The sequence below is a fragment of the Oncorhynchus mykiss genome, chromosome 28 (genome assembly GCF_057628025.1).
Source record: "Oncorhynchus mykiss isolate SJ-2025 chromosome 28, ASM5762802v1, whole genome shotgun sequence".
Taxonomy (NCBI): Eukaryota; Metazoa; Chordata; class Actinopteri; order Salmoniformes; family Salmonidae; genus Oncorhynchus; species Oncorhynchus mykiss.
The window spans coordinates 33,764,175-33,785,640 of record NC_143049.1 but is presented as its reverse complement, the minus strand read 5'-3'; the positions used below and the strand labels follow the sequence as shown (position 1 = coordinate 33,785,640).

Here is a 21,466-nt window from a genome sequence, read left to right as displayed (position 1 = left end):
GGGTTGAGTTGTGAACACCACAACTTCCTCTGCGTTTTCTCTGCTCTTATTTACCTCTGATGGTGGTAGACCTACTGTACAGTACAAATCTACAAGGCGTGCACACAAACACTCAGATGCACACAGAGAGAGAGAGAGAGAGAGAGAGAGAGAGAGAGAGATTAACAGATACAAAGCTGACAGGAATGCTTCAAAGTGATGAGAAATACTGCTGCATTGAACCTGCATTGCTGTGGTCAATATACTATTTGAATATCATTTGTTTTATGTTGATCTACAATCTTTACAGGACACATCATGAAACGGTCATGTATTCCTGAGGACTGTATCTGAAGCATTATGTTCTCTGCTACCATGTGACCATCACACAGTTATCCTGACTGATTCTTCCCAGTGGCACTAACTGTTAGCATCACTGATGTAAAAGCAACACTGACTACTGGTTTTGTCAGCTCAGTTGTCATATGCTAAAGATCTGCCTTTCTTTTTTAACTTGAAGATACAGTCTGGGATATTAAAGCACTTACAAATTTGGAACATATCGTACAAATTTACAGGACGTAACATGTCATAGGAAATGGAGGATGTAGTACACAATTGTTCACAACTTTCGGGGACCCCTTTCAAAACTACCGGCTAAAATATCTATATTTTTTTAAAGCTCTGGAGAACCACTTTAAGTGTCTTTGACAGCATGATGTCTAAACCTATAGTCAAGACTAACTTTTTTATTTTTTTATTTTAACTATTGTGATCAATGTATCTGTGTATATAACATACGGTATATGATTGGTTCTCTGTGACAGAAAAGGAAATGTCAGAGGCCACTACTGGGAGACTAAAAGATGAGCAGTGGGGGTTTACAGTGATGAATCCAGGCAAATCTTTGAGGTACTGTATTTTCCCTTCTGCCTGCACCCTATTTCATTTGTAATATATGCCATTTAGCAGATGCTTACAGTCATGCATGCATACATTTTACATATGGGTGGTCCCGGGAATCTAACCCACTTGTCCTGCCGTTGTAAGCGCAAAGCTCTACCATCTGAGCTTACATAGGACCACTAACGTCTGCCAAAAACTCCAGATAAGATGATTAATGGGGAAATAATGCATCCAGGTGTCATGATACCAACTCTACTGACACCTACACCGAAATATTGTACTGTACTGTCTCATACAAAAGGTTATACTCTTCAAAAGGCAAAAGTTTATGTTGGTAGAAAGTCTAGTAAAATAAAAAGCAGGCATTGACGCACACCCAAAAATGCTTGTAAATGTGTTAACTAACAGAGGATAAACTGTATTTAAAAAAAAATAGATATAGAGTCACATTTAGAGTGGTGGAAACAGAAGTTCCAGAATCATGGGACCTGAAATCAAAAGGCCTTCTTATGAAAGTACAACGTCCACCTGACAAATGTTTGAAAACTTTAACAATTGGATTTTTTTTTTATACCTATGCCAACTAGCAGAGTAAAGGTAAATATCTGCTTATCTGTTGTTTAAATTTCCACTGTCATATTTGCATCTCCTGGCCTTGCTCTCGACAGGCCTGTGCCCTGTGCAGGTTTCTGAACGTGCAGACAAGCAACTGCATTGAGCTGGTTTGAACAAACGAGCGTCATACCTTACTTCCTCTATTTTTTGCGGTCTGTAACGAACGAAACGCGTGACGCTCACAGCAGTCATATTCTGTATAAAGAGGGGTGTTGACGAGACTGTCAAAATAGATACACTTTGACAACTAACAGAGAACCACAACACTGAGTGCTACATACACAGAACCCAACTATTATTCCCCCAAACATGCCTATCTCAGTCACGTCACCATCAAGGGAACTGCATTCACACAACATGGACATGGACGACAAGAGGAGAAATCAGACGAGGTGAGTTTTTGCAGTATTGTTGATACATTTTACATTCAAAGTCGGTTTATTGGTCATTCGGCACTTGTGCAGATGTAATTGTTTTGAATGACGTTGCTGGTTTCCTTTGCACTTAGGAACCAGATATCTTTTGGGTTTATTGTGCATGTGCACTTTTTTGTGTTTTACAATGTATTCACCTATTTACTTCATGTTTCAGGGGAAGCGACTTGAAATCCCGACTACAGCGCAGATCTTCCCAAACCCCCAACACTGAACGGTAAATAGGGTAGACTCTGTCAGGACACATCCAGGAGCCACATCTCCATCCAGGGTTTTGATCTGAAACTAAATGTCCTCTACTTTTACAGACTTAGCCCCGAGGAAATTATCCTGTGGTCCCAGTCTTTGGAGAGACTTCTCGCATCGAAATGTAAGCATTTCATGTACTTCAAAACAACATTTAAACATACAACAGGAGGTTGATGATATAAATCGTCATATGTCCATTTTCATAGGTTTGCAGGTTGTTCAGCCTAGCTAAGTCTGTCTGTGTGTGTGTGTGTGTGTCCCCCCCTCCCCTCCCCCTTTAGATGGCATGACAACATTTCAAGCCTTCCTGAAGTCGGAGTTCAGTGACGAGAACATTGAGTTCTGGCTGATCTGTCAAGACTACAAGAAGATCAAGTCGTCCTTCAGGCTTTCCTCCAGGGCCAAGAAAATCTACAAGACATATATTGAAGCCGAGGCTCCAAAAGAGGTATGTTGTAGTCAGAGGGCTGTTTTTACAAACGATTCAACGTGGAGTGCCTGGATACAGCCATTAACCGTGGTATATTGGCCATATACCACAAACCCCCAAGGTGCCTTATTGCTATTATAAACTGGTAACAAACTTAATTAGAACAGTAAAAAAAAATGTTTTGTCATACCTGTGGTATACGGTCTGATATATCATGGCTTTCAGCCAATCAGCATTCAGGGCTCAAACCACCCAGTTTATAATACTTTACGAAAAGCATGTAGATCTTTGATCATGTATTTACTATACTATATTTACTATTTACTATATATGGACACATCTGCTTGTATCCACCAAGTCTCATCAGTTTACTCTATCTCTCGTCAGATCAACATTGACCACAAGACCAGAGATCTCATCAGGCGGAATGTGAAGACGCCCACCACAGTTTGCTTCGACGAGGCCCAGAGGATTGTGTACAGATTGATGGAGAAAGACTCCTACCCCAGGTTCCTCAGATCCAACATCTACAGGACCTTACTGGACTCTGCATCAGACTACATTAAGGTGTAAATGAATACCAACGGTAGAAACTGGACCGAGGCTTCCAACAATGGACCGCAATATTAGACAGCCAAGAAGGGTTTGCAAATGGGATTCTTAAGAAGATGTTTCCAAATGTGAATTCTACTGGGTACAGAGATAACAGGCCAAAGGGAAACAGAACGTACAGAAGCGACTTTGAATCCTTGTTGACATTTGTGTCTAGTAGTCTATGTGCTTCCACTTGAAAGATAAACACAACAGGGGCAGCAGCAGCTAGTGGTTAAGAGCATTGCGACAGTAACTAAAAAGTCGCTGGTTTGAATCCCTGAGTTGACTAGGTGATGTGCCCTTAAGCAAGGTGCTTAACCCTAATTGCTCCTGTGAGTCGCTCTGGGTAAGAGAGTCAGCTAAATTAATACAAATGTAAGTTAAACATATGATACATAGAAAAGGATTACATAGAACATAGAAATAGATTGTATTTCTATGACAGAGATGGGGTGCTGGGGGATTACCTGGCAGAGTATGTGACAGTTAGGGACTTTCTGTGTCTTGGGGGATGTTTTCAAGGATGCATATTATGTAGCATGTTAACAGCCAGAGCAGCAACTGCATGAGCAGGTAACTGCAGTTGATCAGTGGAGTTATTTGATGAGACATTAGATGGGATTATCTACTAAGTGTGTATTTTAAAACCAATACAAGTTTAGAATAGGATATGTTTTTACTCTGACACCACGCCATGAGGCATGTAAGCTGAAAAACATTGTAACATGTTGGAGAATTAATATGTGAAGGAATGACAATGTAAACATGTTGTTGTTGCACTGTATATATGTAAAAATTTCCAACGTAATGAATGTATTTGTTTGCTAAATTAGGATATTACTGAATATAAATTCAATAAAAACACATACATTCACACACACACACAACAATTACTGCTTCAAACCTTCAAAACACTGAGAATTTACTTAGCACATTCTAAGGTTTATTAAAGACCAGTTTTGTTGAAGAAGCTTCACACATTTTACTGAAAAGGTCACTTTTTACTTCAAGCATTTGGGTAAATTATGCATTATGCATCTGAACAAAATAACAGCCAGATAGTTTAACAGTTAATGCATAGAAAGATACAACATATTACAAGCCTTTTTATAAGACATCATAAAGGCTCCTACAGGCTAATAACAACTTATAAAGCATTACACCAGGATGCTTTAGTTTAGGTAAAGTGTTACCATGAGAAGGTTTTGGCGGGAGAGAATCTAACTTTACGTGGCAGTTTGTCGCTTCCTGTACCAGTTCTCTGTTTCAGATGTGTTTGGTTGTTGATTGAGGTAGTGAGACAAAAAAAAAAAACACATCATGACAAATCGTCATAATTTCCTTGTTTAGACAACACTGTGTATTAGTAACCAGTTTCTACTCATTTAACTGGGTCATGTGACAGTCAGAAGCCTCAGAACGGTCGGGTTAGCAGACTTTCTATCTCGTCAGAAGAACAGGATGTGTGGAAGTTTTTTTTGCGCTGTGTTCTGACGGAGAGAGATATAGCACAGACATATCATTGACAAAAAACTGCAAGTTGAAAATCCTGCTTATCAGGCACAGAAACACATAACTTGTTTCTCACAAGTGTAGCAAAGGTTGTGAGCTCTGAAAACAACGTGTTCCCTCTAATGACTAATAAGAATATATTGAATGCATTATCAGCAATTACCGTAACTAAACAAATTATTGGGATTAATGGTAAATGTACTACTGGTGATATATTGTATGTAAGGGGGAATTGATAGACGCTAACTATCAGAGGGCAAACAATTTACACAATGAAGTTATGAAACAATAAATACACACAAATTGGCAGGAGAGAGTGCATTCTGGAGAGAGACACACCTTGTGCATCTAAGCCACACTTCCCTTCTTTTAAATTATACCCAAGACGGGTTATCTTCACACATACTGTAGGCCTAAGGCAGTGTTTCCCAACAGTCCTCCAGGACCGCCAACATCACACAATTGTGTTGTAGCCCAGGACAAGCAAACCTGATTACACTTGTCAACTAACATCAAAACTGTCCGGGGCTACAACAAAACTGTCTGCCGTTGGGGATCCTGGAGGACTGTTGGAAACACTGCCTTCGGCCTACAGTATGTGTGAAGGTAGACCGTCTTGGGTATAATTTGGCCCAAGGAATACTCTCAGGAACGGTTTCAGGTCCAACGCAGTAGCCATTTATGGAAAACCAATGCAATTTAAAACGAACGCCATTTTATTTATTTGGTCAATTTTATCAAATTGCTTGGGTTGACACCTTGTTTCGACACAACTGTTTATGTGCTAAGGTTTGCATGATAGCTCATTCTACTCTGGGTTTGGGGGCTCCTGTAACAAATGGTACCCCGATTGGCAGTGGCACTTCTGTCACAACAGGCGGTAAGATGCGCACTGGTAACCAGCTTGCACCCAGCACTGAACCACACACATTAAAAAAATAGACCCAGGGGAAGAAAAAAAACGCTATAATGAAGGTTATCACACCCGCCACAGGTACCAGTGCCATAGCACCTTTACAATCCAGCTGGAAGAAGCTCTGAAAAAAAAAAATAAATAAATAAAAAAACACCCCTTCTGTGGTAACAGACAGAGGCAAATTCTTAATTTAATCTAATTTCCAGGAATTAAACCAATTGCCTATAGAACCCATAACTTGTATCACTAAGCACCTCATAGGGACTAGTGAGCTACAGGCAGGAAACAGCAATAAATCATTGTAATGAGTCACCTACGAGGGAGGAGTTGTGGACAGAACACACTAAACAGAAAATAACTACCCACAAAACCCATGTGGGCAAGAGCTACCTAAGTATGGTTCTCAATCAGAGACAACGATAGACAGCTGTCCCTGATTGAGAACCACACCAGGCCAAACACAGAAATACAAAAACATAGAACAAAAACATAGAATGCCCAACCCCAACACACGCCCTGACCAAACTAAAATAGAGACATAAAAAAGGAACTAAGGTCTGGACGTAACAGTGTGTTAATGTGATTAGCATGACGTTTGTAAGTAACAGCAAACTTTCCAGGACATAGACATGTCTCATATGGGCAGAAAGCTTAAATGATTTTTAATCTAACTGCAGTGTCCAATTTACAGTAGCTATTACAGTGAATAAATACCATGCTATTGTTTGAAGAGAGTGCACAACAACAGCAAAACATTTATCACGGCAATTGGTTTGATACATTTACCTCTGAAGGTAAATAATGTACTTACATTACTTGCTCTGATTTGTCATCCTATGGGTCCCAGAGATAAACTGAAGCATAGTTTTGTTTGATAAAATCATTTTTTATATTCAAATGTAGGAACTGGGTTCTACAGTTTGACCCCCTGCGGTGTCTGCCAGAATTTCCACTGATTGTTTCGATCAGCAGGTTCTCACTTCCTCTGCGTCGGAGTCAATTGGGTCGTCACATGAAAAATAATTTTTCTTAAAATAACATTGTCTACATACCTATCTACCTATGTGCATAGTAACCTACTTCATGTTCCACGTTTGTGGTAACAAAGAAAGGTTAGGCCCTTCGGAACATGACCACAAATTAAGTATGTCTATGTTTGGGCCTGTATTCACAAAGCGTCTCAGAGTAGTGTTGAAGTAGGATCGGTTTTGCCTTTTAAACCATAATGAATAAAAGAGAAGACCTGATCCTAGATCACGGGGTAGCAGGTAACCTAGTGGTTAGAGCGTTTGGGGCAGTAATCGAAAAGGTTGCTGGATTGAATCCATGAACCGGCAAGGTAAAAATCTGTCGTTCTGCCTCTGATCAAGGCTGTTAACCCACTGTTCCTAGGCCGTCATTGTAAACAAGAATTTGTTCTTAATTAACTGACTTGCCTAGTTAAATAAAGGTTAAACTTTAAAATAAAATAAATCAGCTCTCCTACTCTGAGACTCTTTGTGAATATGGGTCCTGGTGTTAGACTATTCCTGGGCTGAATACACTTCCTGTTGGTTGGCTACAACTTATAAATAGACTACCACCTGTCAGAGAACATTCCAGTCATTCCTCACCACACCTTCATCCACTGAGGTGTATTTTTAACTCCTCAAACAGTCTATTTAAAGAACATTCTTGACCTGATTGAACAGGATCCTCAACCTGATGATGGAATAGCCTGAGATAACATCTTGGGTAAAGGCCACAAACCCAAGTAACTCATAGATTTCATTCTTCCTATTGAACAGCTAATAGCATAGCAGTAGTCTACCAGCAGCAGTCTAGTCTACTTGTTACTTAATTTTACAGTTTTAATCTTTCCTGACTTCTATCAATGTTTCTGCCCTTATCCACACTTTTTATGTCTCACAAAAACAAAAAAAAACAGGTGCAAATGCTTTGTAAATTAGGACCCCCTGAACTCTACATTTTGTCTCGCTTACAAAGTTAGACAACTCAAAGCACTTGCAATCCTAAAGGGAACATGCAGATACACACTTATTCTCCAAACAATCAATTAATCAATTTTATGTAGCACATTTCTTACAGAACATGTATTTTAAAGTGCTTTTAACGATCCTTGGATGTGCTGGAGTTTGGCATGGTGGTCTAAAACCGACACTGGACCATGCATTGCCCTCTGCTATGGAGATTTTAATTCCCCCATCTGCAACTTTAAAGCATGTCCATCCACTTATATTCTATCTTTCTCCAATGTATCTTTCTTATGAAGTCACACACACACACAAAAAAAAACATTTGGATTGATCTAAGTCACAAATAAAATGGTGACATAAACACAACAACTCCTGTCATTCCCTCCTGTTACCTCAGTTTTTATTTTAATGAAGCGTTGTGTTGTCGCTTCGAGATCAGTTTGATCAATGATGAACACGTCAGCTGATATCCAATGATTACACCTTCTAAAGACAAGAATGTGATTCCATTCAAGAACTAGACATACCTTGTAATGCATTGTTATGTACAGATGTAGGATCTTAATTTGAGCCAGATTGCTACAACAGGAAAATAATCCTGCAGCAACAGGAAATGTGAATTATTTTGTGGATTATAATGAATGGACATTTATGTAGGGGTTGATACATTTTGTATTAGGATAAATCAAGCCTGAAATTTCTAAATGGTAATTACAGACTTTAGGAGCATTTTGAAAACTCAAATACACTACACGTTTGCATTTCCTGTAGTGCAGGAAAATTCTCTGCAAATTAAGATCCTACATCTGTAATTAGCCAATAATAAAGGGGAGCATGAGGTCTGAATGTCGTTGCTCTCATGTGTCCTCATCTATTATTCCACAAAAGGCCTGGAAAGGAAATGTGAGGAATTGGAGTGACACTTGTCAGATAAAAGCATGCCCAGCTGACCCATAACATTCTGAGACCCATGTGTCTCTTAGAGCATGGTGAGACCATGGTTGTCCTATGGTTATTTTTGCATACAACCGTCCCACAACTTTCTGGGAATGGTGCAGGATAGTTTCTCAGTATTTCATTAATTTAACAACACTTTTACTAAAAGTTCAAACATAGTTACATTTAATTTCAATGTTGGTAATGTTCTAGGAACGTTCTCGGACTGGTAAAGTTTGACATTAAGAATGTTCTAAAAGATGTAAAAAAATTTTTTATAACATTCTTCTCTGGGAATTTCAGTACTTCAGCATAACGTTTCCTACAGTCTTCCTCGTGGTTCTAATTCAAATCAAAATCCAACCCAATTTTATTTATCACATACATATGGTTAGCAGATGTTAATGCGAGTGTAGCAAAATGCTTGTGCTTCTAGTTCCGACAGTGCAGTAATATTTAACAAGTAATCTAACAATACTCCCAACAACTACCTAATACACACAAATCTAAAGGGGTGAATGAGAATACGTACATATAAGTATATGGATGAGTGATGGCCGAGCGGCATAGGCAAGGTGCAATAGATGGTATAAAATACAGTATATACATGTGCTATGAGTAATGTAAGATATGTAAACATTATTAAAGTGGCATTATTTAGAGTGTATTGTATAAATTGACTAGTGATCCATTTATTAAAGTGGCCAGTGATTGGGTCTCAATGTAGGCAGCAGCCTCTCTGAGTTGGCTGTTTAGCAGTTTGATGGCCTTGAGATAGAAGCTGTTTTTCAGTCTCTCGGTCTCAGCTTTGATGCACCTGTACTGACCTCGCCTTCTGGATGGTAGTGGTGTGAACATGCAGTAGCTCGGGCGGTTGATGTCCTTGATGATATTTTGATGATATCGGGTGCTGTAGGTGTCCTGGAGGGCAGGAAGTTTGCCCCCAGTGATGCGTTGTGCAGACTGCACCACCCTCTGGAGAGCCATACGGTTGCTGTGATACAGCCCGACAGGATGCTCTCGATTGTGCATCTGTAAAAGTTTGTTCTCAAAATGTTCTCAAATTGTTCCAAGGATATTAATTAACAACGTTCTTCTGTGGGAATTTCAGTAATTCAGCATAAAGTTTTCTACAGGTTTCCTCATGGCTCTATGTAAAGTAATATTCTCAAATTATTCGGGGAACAAGATGAAAACTTTCCATAAAAACCACACGAAAACATTAGCAACGTTCAGAGAATGTTACAAGAATGTTATTTTAAAACATACATTCCGTTTTCAGCATTAACAAAACTCTCTCTATCCTCTATCTTGTTAATTGTGTTGGCCGTGCCCGCTAATTGGCCACACCTGATCTTAATGAGTGATTGTTTCCTTTGAAATAGGCTAAAATGAACAGCTTTGTATGCCTAAAAAAACATAACATGCTAGCTCCATCCTGGTGGCGCAGTGGACTAAATTCATGGTTAGAGAGCATATGATTATAGGTTTTAATCTAACTGATGCTGTGTAACAATAACAAATAAATGTGTTTGTATGATTAATGCGTATGGAAATTAATTTCCATGTGTCCAATAGGTGCTTGGGAGTTCAAAAAATGATTACCCAAAATAAGCTAGCAGTCTTATTGAAAAATTATTCTGTCAAAGTTTTAAGGAAGTTATTCGAAAACCCCCAAATAAACCTCAGAGTGTTAATTAAACCTCCTAGAACAATCAAGGAACCAGAGTTGGTTACTACATGGTTCCATATGTGTTTTTCATAGTTTTAATGTCTTCACTATTATTCTACAATGTAGAAAATAGTTGGTTTTTTTTAATAAAGAAAAACCCTCGAATGAGTAGGTGTGTCCAAACTTTTAACTGGTATTATACATTAGCAGAATTTCAAAGGAACCAAATGTGCTGGCTGGGACTCCGTTGAGCTATTGTTTGCTTGGGACAATGCTCAGTGACTCGACATCGCTGGTTGTTGAGTGTAGATTTCCCCGTGATTATGGAGAAGAGCCAATCAGGATTGAGATGCCGGTGGAGCTTGGGTATTCTTGGCTTTGTCAGAGAGCATAAAGAATCCACCGAGCTTCCTTGAGAATTGGGTCTGGAAACTCAACGAACAGGGTTGAGAGGGTGATGTGTACACAGTATTTAGCCATTGAACACAAATAATAATTACAAAAAAATGGATATTTGCTGTGAGACGGCCTCAGAAGACCTTGACAAGACCAAAAGGCTTTTGTAAGTTGTTGATGTAATTTGGTTTTGTAATTATTATTATTATTATTTTAAATAAAAGTTGTTATAGGCGTTATGAGCCATATTTGTATTGTATTACATTTGCATAATTTCATCACATATGAAACATCGTAATGTGACTGGCCTATAAATAAGTGTACTATAATACATTTCTAAAAAGACCACTGAACATTATTTCTGTGTTCTTATCATTTATTCTACAGGCATAAACCCTGGAAATCGAGATTCCACAACTTCCTCAATAGTCCCTCACCTCATTCAAGGAAAAAACTACACAGGTATGTGAAACTGAAAAAAATATCTATATAATTTTTTATAATTAAAAAAAATATGTTGTCACTATACCATGATTTTACGAAATATATGATACCAGTCCAAGTATCACGATACCGAGTAGTATGGTGAGGGGGGGCTCTGTGGCCGAGCGTCCTGTTCACCCCGTCCTCCTGACGCTTGTTCCCGTTTTCTAAACGTTATGTGCATGTGCTACAAAACAAACCCGTCACAGACATTCACACTTTTACTCAATACAACACATTAACTTCACACTGTTCACTGTATAATACAATACTGCATAGAATGGCTATTTTATTTTACCTTTATTTAACTAGGCAGGTCAGTTTAAGAACAAATTCTTATTTACAATGACGGCCAACCGGGGAACAGTGGGTTAACTGCCTTGTTCAGGGGCAGAACGACCGGTTTTTACCTTGTCAGCTCCGGGACTTGATCCAACGCTCTAACCACGAGGCTACCTACCTGCCGCTCCAAAATGTGCAAATGCCTACCTATGATTTGGCTGGAGGAATGGGAGAAAGGAATATACATGTCATTGTAGCAGTAAGGAGAAAACGCTATATATGAATCAAACCTGCCTTTGAAGCACATCTCATGAGTTGCAGACCCTTCTAATTTCTCCCTGTGGCAATCAAATTGGCCTAGACCTACTGTCAAGTTAGCAGGTCGTTAGCTAGATAGGTCTGGCCTAGACCTACTGTCAAGTTAGCAGGTCGTTAGCTAGATAGGTCTGGCCTAGACCTACTGTCAAGTTAGCAGGTTGTTAGCTAGATAGGTCTGGCCTAGACCTACTGTCAAGTTAGCAGGTTGTTAGCTAGATAGGTCTGGCCTAGACCTACTGTCAAGTTAGCAGGTCGTTAGCTAGATAGGTCTGGCCTAGACCTACTGTCAAGTTAGCAGGTCGTTAGCTAGATAGGTCTGGCCTAGACCTACTGTCAAGTTAGCAGGTCGTTAGCTAGATAGGTCTGGCCTAGACCTACTGTCAAGTTAGCAGGTTGTTAGCTAGATAGGTCTGGCCTAGACCTACTGTCAAGTTAGCAGGTCGTTAGCTAGATAGGTCTGGCCTAGACCTACTGTCAAGTTAGCAGGTTGTTAGCTAGATAGGTCTGGCCTAGACCTACTGTCAAGTTAGCAGGTTGTTAGCTAGATAGGTCTGGCCTAGACCTACTGTCAAGTTAGCAGGTCGTTGGCTAGATAGGTCTGGCCTAGACCTACTGTCAAGTTAGCAGGTTGTTAGCTAGATAGGTCTGGCCTAGACCTACTGTCAAGTTAGCAGGTTGTTAGCTAGATAGGTCTGGCCTAGACCTACTGTCAAGTTAGCAGGTCGTTGGCTAGATAGGTCTGGCCTAGACCTACTGTCAAGTTAGCAGGTTGTTAGCTAGATAGGTCTGGCCTAGACCTACTGTCAAGTTAGCAGGTTGTTAGCTAGATAGGTCTGGCCTAGACCTACTGTCAAGTTAGCAGGTTGTTAGCTAGATAGGTAACATGACTGAATAACGTTGTTTGTTATTAAACCAATAATTAACGGACCGGGATTAGTTTAAAACCGCCCGCGACATGGTTTGTGAAATATCACAGAAATCGCGCAGGAAGATAAAAGGGTAGCTCCGTTTATAGGAGTAATATTTTCTTAAACCGTTTGAGCTACAAGCCGTTTTCTTTGGTCTAAAGCTGCAAGCATGTCTCTGTCGCGAAGCGATTTTTCCTCTCTGGCACTGCTGTGTGACAGCGAATGTGCAAAGACTATACCCAGATTGGCCTGTGCTCTTGATTATATCAGGGATTGAATGATATACAATGTATCAATTCTGCTCGTTCTGTGCACTGCTCCAGTGTATCAAACATATAAATGTAATAACAGAAGATTGATCAGGGTCTCCATCCCTGCTCGCCATCAAGGCTCAATTATATTTTAAAAACTGATGGAGGAATAGATATGCAGTGAGAAGCAGGTGAGTGCGGGCTGGCAGGGGTTACGGCTTGCTGATCACAGCTGCCACACATGATAAACGCATGAAAGTGAAGTGGACATTATTGGACCGGTGCATACAAGAGACTAATAATTGCTGTTGCTTAAAACATTTACTGAACTTGTAAACAACTGACATTGTAAACATTTCATAACAGGCGATAGCGGGTTCTTTAGATCGGTAGGGACGAAAATGTTTGTAGTATTATATGAAACTGTATGTTAATCTAAAATGTTGGTATCGTGACGTTTTGATTATGTTACTGGTCTACCAGTATACCTTGCAACACCAATTCAATTACACTATTCCCATATTTCAACCTCTTTTTGTTTTTGTTTTATTTGCAGACAATCTGTTAATGAGGCGAAACAGTGGGGACAATCCTTAGAGAAACTACTCAATCATAAATGTAATTTTTGTTTTATATATATATACACAGTAAATATATACAGCATATTTTTGTAAATATATAAAACACACTACTAGACTGCAGATTACGCCTAAATCAACCCAAATATTTTCTCTCCATTTTGCTTCTAGGTGGCCAAGTGGCATTTCGGGTATTCCTGAAATCTGAGTTCTGTGAGGAGAACCTGGAGTTTTGGCTTGCCTGTGAAGAGTTCAAGTCCATCACCAGTCCAGAGAAGCTTGCCTGGAAAGCTACTAGCATTTATGAAGAATTCATCCAAAGTGACTCCCCTATGGAGGTAGAAACACATTATATTATCATTATCACAGTACCATCATGTATATCACTTCATGTTCCTTATAGTGATAATAAATGAGTGACTTTCTTTGCAAGTTATACAGATTTAAAAAAATATATATATTTAGAAATTCTCCACGAGTAACTCTGTACCTGCTGCAAAGTGGGAGAATATAATCTTTAAACTTTCCAGGATGACATGAAGGAAAACTATAAAAGATTTAAAAGTAACCTACTTCTAAAACCAAATTAGATGAAGAACGACTGACATGTATGATATTAGTGTATAAATAGGGTTATTTAAGGTTGTGTCGAGTGTGATTATTGCATTTTTTTCTCAAATCAGGTCAACGTCGATTACCACACAAGAGACACGATTGCTCAGAGTCTCCACAAGCCAACCCCATCTTGTTTTGACGTTGCCCAGAGGAAGGTCTGTAGCCTTATGGAGAACGATGCGTATCCTCGGTTCATTCAGTCTGACTACTACAAGGACCTGTGTGCTGGTGGCAGGGGCTTAGGAAAACATAAAGTAACTTGAGACTGACTGACTCAGACTCCACAAAAATGTACTCTGGCAATCCAATTCTCTGCTCTTCTCTTGAAGTGTGCACTTGACTTGAACACTCCCTCACATGGAATGGTTCACCTGATAAACAACCGACGAACGCTACTGACTTCAAGTGTCTGTGTTATTTGTATATATTGATGGTGATGTATATTTGTAAACTTGTAATATTTCATATTTAATAATTCCATTGTAAGTTGTACTTGTAATTCAGCTTGTTGCTATAACGATTTATTGTACATTTAAAAATAAAAAATAAACATATTCATGGATTTAGCGATGTGAATTCCTCCAGCCAATGATTACATCAATCCCATGTGTAAGTACAAGTACCCTTCTGGAGGAGAGGAGAGAATCAGGGTGCGGCCTTAGTCCTCTTCATCCCCCTGTGACGCGTTAGGGCATCGACCACCTACACTGAACATTGCAGCAAGGTCTCATCTGATAACACAATCATAGCCAGATATTGCAGCCGAGATTCAATCCATCAAATGTATTTATAGAGCCCTTTTAACATCAGCAGATGTCAAAGTGCTTATACAGAAACCCAGACTAAAACACCAAAGAGCAAGCGATGCAGAAGCAAAGGGGCTTGGAAAAACTCCCTTGAAAGGCAGAAACCTAGGAAGAAACCTGTGCTGGGTGGAGATTATAAGAGTACGTGGCCATTAAGGCCAGATTGTTTTTCAAGATGTTCAAACCTTCATAGATGACCAGCACGGTCAAATAATAATCAAAGTGGTTATAGAGGGTGAAACAGGTCAGCACCTCAGGAGTAAATGTCAGTTGGCTTTTCATAGCCGATCATTCAGAGGTCGAGAGGTGCAGTCCAGAGAGCGAGAGAGGGATAGAGAAGGTCGAAACAGCAGATCCGGGACAAGGTAGCACGTCCGGTGAACAGGTTAGGGTTCCGTAGCCGCAGGCAGAACAGTAGAAACTGGATCAGCAGCACAACCAGGTGGACTGGAGATGGGGAAAGCGAGGAGTAGTAAGGCCAGGTAGTCCTGAGGCATGGTCCTAGAGAGAGAGAGAGAAATGGGAAAATTAGAGGGCGCATATTTAAGATCACACAGGAAGCCAGATAAGACAGGTGAATTTACACCAAACAGGACAGACTCTCCCCCCCCCCCCCCCTCCACACCCTGCCACCTAGAATATTGCAGCATAGATACTGGAGAGCGGCGGGAGGGGGAAACTGTGGGCCCGTCCGACTATACCCCCAGATAGGGCCAACCAGGCAGGATATAACCCCATCCACTTTGCAAAAGCACAGCCCCCACACCACCAGAGGGAGACAGCCTACAGGAAGCAGGTGAGGCCCTGGCGGAGTGGTGCCAGGAATATAACCTCAACGTCAACAAAATCAAGGAGCTGATCGTGGACTTCAGGAGACAGCAGAGGGAGCACGCCCCTATCCACATCGACCGGACTGCAGTGGAGAATGTGAAAAGCTTCCTTGGACACATCACTGACAATCTGAAATGGTCCACCCACACAGTGTGATGAAGAAGGCGCAACAGAGCCTCTTAAACCTCAAGAAGCTGAAGAAATTAGGCTTGGCCCCCAAACTTTTACAGATGCACAATTAAAAGCATCCTATTGGGCCTGGTACGGCAAGTGCACTGCCCACAACCCCAGGGCTCTCCAGAGGGTGGTGCGGTCTGCCCAACACATCACCGGGGGCACACTATCTGCCCTCCAGGACACTTACAATACCCAATGTCACAAGAAGGCCAAAAAAGATCATCAATGACATCAACCACCTGAGCCACGGCCTGTTCACCATGCTATCATCCAGAAGGCGAGGTCAGTACATGTGCATCAAAGCTGGGACGGAGAGACTGAAAAACAGCTTCTATCTCAGGGCCATCAGACTGTTAATTAGCCATCACTAGCCGGCTACCACCCGGTTACTCAACCCTGCACTTTAGAGGCTGTTGCCTTATGTACATGGACATGGAATCACTGGTCAATTTAATAATGGAACACTAGTCACTGTAATGTTTACATACTGTATATACTGTGTATATACACTATATTTACATATATGTATATACTGTATTCTACTGTATTTTAGTCAATGCCTTTCCGACAATGCTCATCCTAAAATGTATATATTCCTTAATTGCATTTTTTTTACTTTTAGATTTGTGTGTATTGGTGTGAGTTGTTAAATACTACTGCACTGTTTGAGCTAGAAACACAAGCATTTTGCTCCACCCGCAATAACATCTGCTAAATATTTGTATGTGACCAATACAATTTGATTTGATTTGAACAGCTCACCAACTTACTAGCCTGAGACAAGGCGGAGCCTAGCCCACAAAGATCTCCCCCACTGCACGAGCCCAAGGGGGCACCAAACCAGACAGGAAGATCACGTCAGTGTCTCAACCCACTCAAGACGAGTATAGCGAGAGAAAAAGCCTTGCAAGATGTGATGCACACCTCCTAGGGACAACATGAGAGAGCACTAACAAGCCAGTGACTCAGCCCCCGTAATAGGGTCAGAGGCAGAGAATCCCAGTGGAGGGGTCACTCCACTGCCTTGCCGTTCATCTTCACACCCCTTGTTCCAGACTACACTCAACCATAGGACCTACTGAAGAGATGAGTATTCAGTGAAGACTTAAAGGTTGAGAGCGAGTCTGCGTCTCTCACATGGATCGGCAGACCATTCCCTAAAAATTGAGCTCTATAGGAGAAAGCCCTGCCTTCAGCTGTTTGCTTAGAAATTATAGGCACAATGAGAAGGCCTGCGTCTTGTGACTGTAGCGTACGTGTAGGTGTGTAAGGCAGGACCACATCGTAAAGATAGGTAGGAGCAAGTTTATGTAATGCTTTGTAGGTTAACAGTAAAAGCTTGAAATCAGCCCTTGCCTTAACAGGAAGCTAGATGGAAAGGCTAACACTGGAGTAGTAGGATCAAATGTTTGGGTTCTAGTCAAGATTCTAGCAGACGGATTTAGCACTAGCGCAAGTTTATTTAGTGCTTTATCCGGGTAGCTGGAGAGTAGAGAGTTGCAGTTGTCTAATCTTGAAGTGACAAAAGCATGGCTTATTCAGAGATTTATCACACCCAAAAGTGACATAAGACCATTACTGATAACTAAATTGCAACCTTCCCAGTCGGCATATGTAAATGCTTTTGGATCAAAGATAATTTATAGAGGAATATCACAAGAGGACATACCACATATATTTTATTGTGTTACCATAGGCTACTACATACAAATGTACTGTACAAAACCTCTTGGTCCTTAAACAATGATTATTGATTATGAAGCAAATGCCATGGTATTATTCTTGTATGTATTAGCAGTACCGAATACCAATTCATGCTTGCTGACTAAGTAGTCATTACAGTATCAATTCATTTTAATTGCACACATTTTAAATCAAGCAGCAGATAATAATCAGATCACTGTGCTAAATAATCATTGTTTAAGGACCAAGAGGTTTTGTACAGTATATTTGTAAGTAGTAGCCTATGTATGAAATATACAACAATTTGCAGTCCGGTTGCAGTCTGAAATCAAATATAATTTTATTTGTCACATGCGGTGAATACATAGGGGTAGACTTTACCGTGAAATGCTTACTTACTAGCCCTTTCCCAACAATGCAGAGTTAAAAAGTAAGAACATTTGCACAAAAAAAAAAAGTAATTGTCCCCCTTCGGTCCTAAAACTGTCCTCTCTGTGTGTCCTCTTCCTGTTTCCTCTTCCTGTCTTTAAAACCCATTGTGTAAGGAGAGAGGAAAATCCACTCTCCTTAAAACATCAAATTTATAAGAATATAGTAGGCCTGATGGCAGTTTGAAGATAACAACACGTTGTTCAGGTAATCAGTTTGCCTTCCATATTTTAGTCAACATTGTCCTCTGGTGGTATGCGAAATTGACCCATAAGAGGGGTTCTACTAAGCTATATGGAATTGTTTTAAGAAGGTCAAACCAAGGATCCTTTTGCTATTTGATTTAGAATTTAAAGACCCCTTGAAGTATAAAAAAAAGAACACGGTTTTTGTGTGGGGGGGGGGGGGGGGGGGGGGGCTTACTGCTATTAGCCGATACAATCACATTGAATAACAGATTCATTACATGGAACAGATAGTCCCCCTAAATTTTTTCAAAAGAAATTCTTCTGAAATGTCTGTCCTATGGCTGAGAGATATACAGTAAGAAATATCAGGATTTTTTATTATTATACATGCATTTAACCCTGTTACGCAGAGCGGGTGAACCCAAGAGCAGACTCAGACGAGGAGACTGGGATAAGGTAACCAAGGTATTTATTGAAAAACAGGGGGAAGATGGGGTGCAGGGCAGGGAAAGCTTGGGCAGGTTGCATGGAGCCAGGTGCTGAGGCTGGAGCGAGGGGAGTTGGGGCTGGGTATGCAGGTCCGGAGAGGAATCCAAGGAAGCAGTAGAGTGGGCGGTCCAGGACAGGGTAGCAGGACTGATGAGACATGGGACTGGAGATAGAGTCAGAGTGGACAGAACTGTAGCGGAGAGGAAAACAGGCACAACAATAAACAGGATCTAAGCAGGAACAAACGGCTAAAACCATAGACTGACTGCGCAAAGGTTATGATGCTGCCACCACCATTCTTCACTGTAGGGATTGTGCCAGGTTGCCTCCTTGGCATTCAGGCCAAAGAGTTCATTCTTGGTTTCTTCAGGCTAGAGATTCTTCTTTCTCATGGTCTGAGAGTCCTTTAGGAGCGGACTGTCATGTGCCTTTTACTGAGGAGTGGCTTCCGACAGTCCATTGTACCATAAAGAATTGATTGGTGGAGGGCTGCAGAGATGGTTGTCCTTCTGGAAGGTTCTCCCATCTCCACAGAGGAACTCTGGAGCTCTGTCAGAGTGACAATCAGGTTCTTGGTCACCTCCCTGACCGAGGATCTTCTCCCTCGATTGTTCAGTTTGGCCGGGCGGCCAGCTCTAGGAATAGTCTTGGTGGTTCCAAACTTCTTCCATTTAAGGATGATGGAGGCCACTGTGTTCTTGGGGACCTTCAACGTTGCAGACATTTTTGAGTACCCTTCCCCAGATCTGGCCTCGACACAATCCTGTCTCAGAGCTCTACGGACAATTCCTTCGACCTCATGGCGTGCTCGGTCCTCCTTTTCCTGTAGTCCACAATAATCTCCTTTGTCTTTGATCATGTTGAGGGAGAGGTTGTTGTCCATGCATCACACGGTCAGGTCTCTGACCTCCTCCCTATAGGCTGTCTCATTGTTGTCGGTGTTCAGGCCTACCACTGTTGTGTCATCGGCAAACTTAATGATGGTGTTGGAGTCGTGCCTGGCCATGCAGTAGCGGGTGAACAGGGAGTACAGGAGGGGACTGAGCACGCACCCCTAGGGAGCTCCAGTGTTGAGGATCAGCGTGGCAGATGTGTTGCTACCTACCCTCACCACCTGGCGGCGGCCCATCAGGAAGTCCAGGATCCAGTTGCAGAGGGAGGTGTTTAGTCCCAGGACCCTTAGCTTAGTGATGAGCTTTGAGGGTATTATGGTGTTGAACGCTGAGCTGTAGTCAATGAATAGCATTCTCACATAAGTGTTCCTTTTGTCCAGGTGTTAAAGTGTGGAGTGCAATAGAGATTGCATCATCTGTGGATCTGTTTGGGCGGGGTCTAGGGTTTCTGGGACAATGGTGTTGATGTGAGCCATTACCAACTTTTCAAAGCACTTAATGGCTACGGACATGAGTGCTATGGGTCTGTAGTCATTTAGGCAGGTTGCCTTTGTGTTCTTGGGCACAGGAACTATGTTGGTCTGCTTGAAACATGTTGGTATTACAGACTCAATCAGGGACATGTTGAAAATGTCAGTGAAGACACCTGCCAGTTGGTAAGCACATGCCCGGAGCACACGTCCTGGTAATCCGTCTGGCCCCATAGCCTTGTGTATGTTGACCTGTTTAAAGGTCTTACTCACGTCGGCTACGGAGAGCGTGATCACACAGTCATCCGGAACAGCTGATGCTCTCGTGCATGCCTCAGTGTTGCTTGCCTTGAAGCAAGCAAAATAATGTTCATCTTATTTTATTTTTTATAAATTAATTATTACATTTGCTTATGAGCCTATTAAAATCGACATTGATTACCATTTAATTTCTTTTGAACAAGGTCTTCACTCTGCAATGTCTTGAAATCTGGACTTTTATTTTGAAGGTTTCTCATTACATAAAAAGGGTGACGTCATCGTTAGTGCCGCTAGCAGAATAGTAGTCCGAGACTAGCCTTGAATAAATCGTATTCTGCCAGCAGCACAGACAACGACGTCAATTAGTATGGTAATGATAAAACCTTCAAAAATAAAAGCCTGCATTTCAAAACATTGCCTAACTCATTCAAATAATATTCATGTGTAATCAATTGCCACTTTTATGGTGCCAACAACAAAATACAGAACAGTAATTTATGAAAACAAATATATGGTTCTAAAAACATTTTTTTTTAGATCAGTAATGAAAAAATATAATGTTTGACACTGATATGTTAAGAATATTGGCCTGTAAAGAGAACATTTCTACCTGTCTCAGCTAAAGTGGGGTGGGAAATACTCAGTAGGGTCTCTACTAACCTTATATGTGTAGTTGTGGAGGGGGACTGTGTCGTACATACCCAGCAGTACTTTGTTCTTCACCCCCTCCATAGCCCCCAATGCAATACAATAGATTGTAAGAAGGAAACATATTGGCTTGTAGAGCGAAAACCTTTCTACCTGTCGCAGCTAAAGTGGGCTGGGAAATACTCAGTAGGGTCTCTACTAACCAAATATAGTTAGTTTCTCTATAAGCTAATATGTCATTAATGTGCAGTGTCTTGCATTGCAGTGAATAGTGTGCGTGGAGTAAGGAGTCATCAGTATTCTGTATTCAACCCGTTGCTCAGCACGAGACCCATTTATTTATTTTACCCTTATTTTACCAGGTAAGTTGACTGAAAACACCTTCTCATTTACAGCAACGATCTGGGGAATAGTTACAGGGGAGAGGAGGGGGATGAATGAGCCAATTGTAAACTGGGGATGATTAGGTGGCCATGATGGTATGAAGGCCAGATTAGGAATTTAGCAAGGACACCAGGGTTGACAACCCTACTTTTACGAT

General features: G+C 41.0%; 2 protein-coding genes across 2 annotated transcripts; both read left to right on the top strand.

Annotated features, from left to right (window-relative positions):
• Nucleotides 1-1,731: 1,731 nt before the first annotated feature.
• On the top strand, nt 1,732-4,084 carry rgs1 (regulator of G-protein signaling 1). The gene is given in 5 exon segments (NM_001165154.2): nt 1,732-1,892; nt 2,092-2,151; nt 2,243-2,304; nt 2,465-2,631; nt 3,001-4,084. Coding segments are annotated over 5 exon segments (558 nt in total). The 5' UTR covers nt 1,732-1,809; the 3' UTR covers nt 3,187-4,084.
• Nucleotides 4,085-10,435: 6,351 nt separating this feature from the next.
• Nucleotides 10,436-14,618, top strand: LOC110509023 (regulator of G protein signaling 2). The gene is made up of 5 exons (XM_021589963.3): nt 10,436-10,781; nt 11,003-11,077; nt 13,414-13,475; nt 13,607-13,773; nt 14,119-14,618. The coding sequence occupies exons 1-5, from the start codon at nt 10,726-10,728 to the stop codon at nt 14,311-14,313; spliced, it is 555 nt and encodes a 184-aa protein (XP_021445638.3). The 5' UTR covers nt 10,436-10,725; the 3' UTR covers nt 14,314-14,618.
• Nucleotides 14,619-21,466: the final 6,848 nt, after the last annotated feature.

Excerpts from the sequence above, each read along its gene's own strand:
- LOC110509023 (XM_021589963.3), top strand. The coding sequence starts at position 10,726 with ATGGATATTTGCTGTGAGACGGCCTCAGAAGACCTTGACAAGACCAAA. Across the intron at positions 11,078-13,413 it reads TCAAGGAAAAAACTACACAG|ACAATCTGTTAATGAGGCGA; the intron begins GTATGTGAAACT and ends TTTTATTTGCAG. Across the intron at positions 13,774-14,118 it reads AAAGTGACTCCCCTATGGAG|GTCAACGTCGATTACCACAC; the intron begins GTAGAAACACAT and ends TTCTCAAATCAG.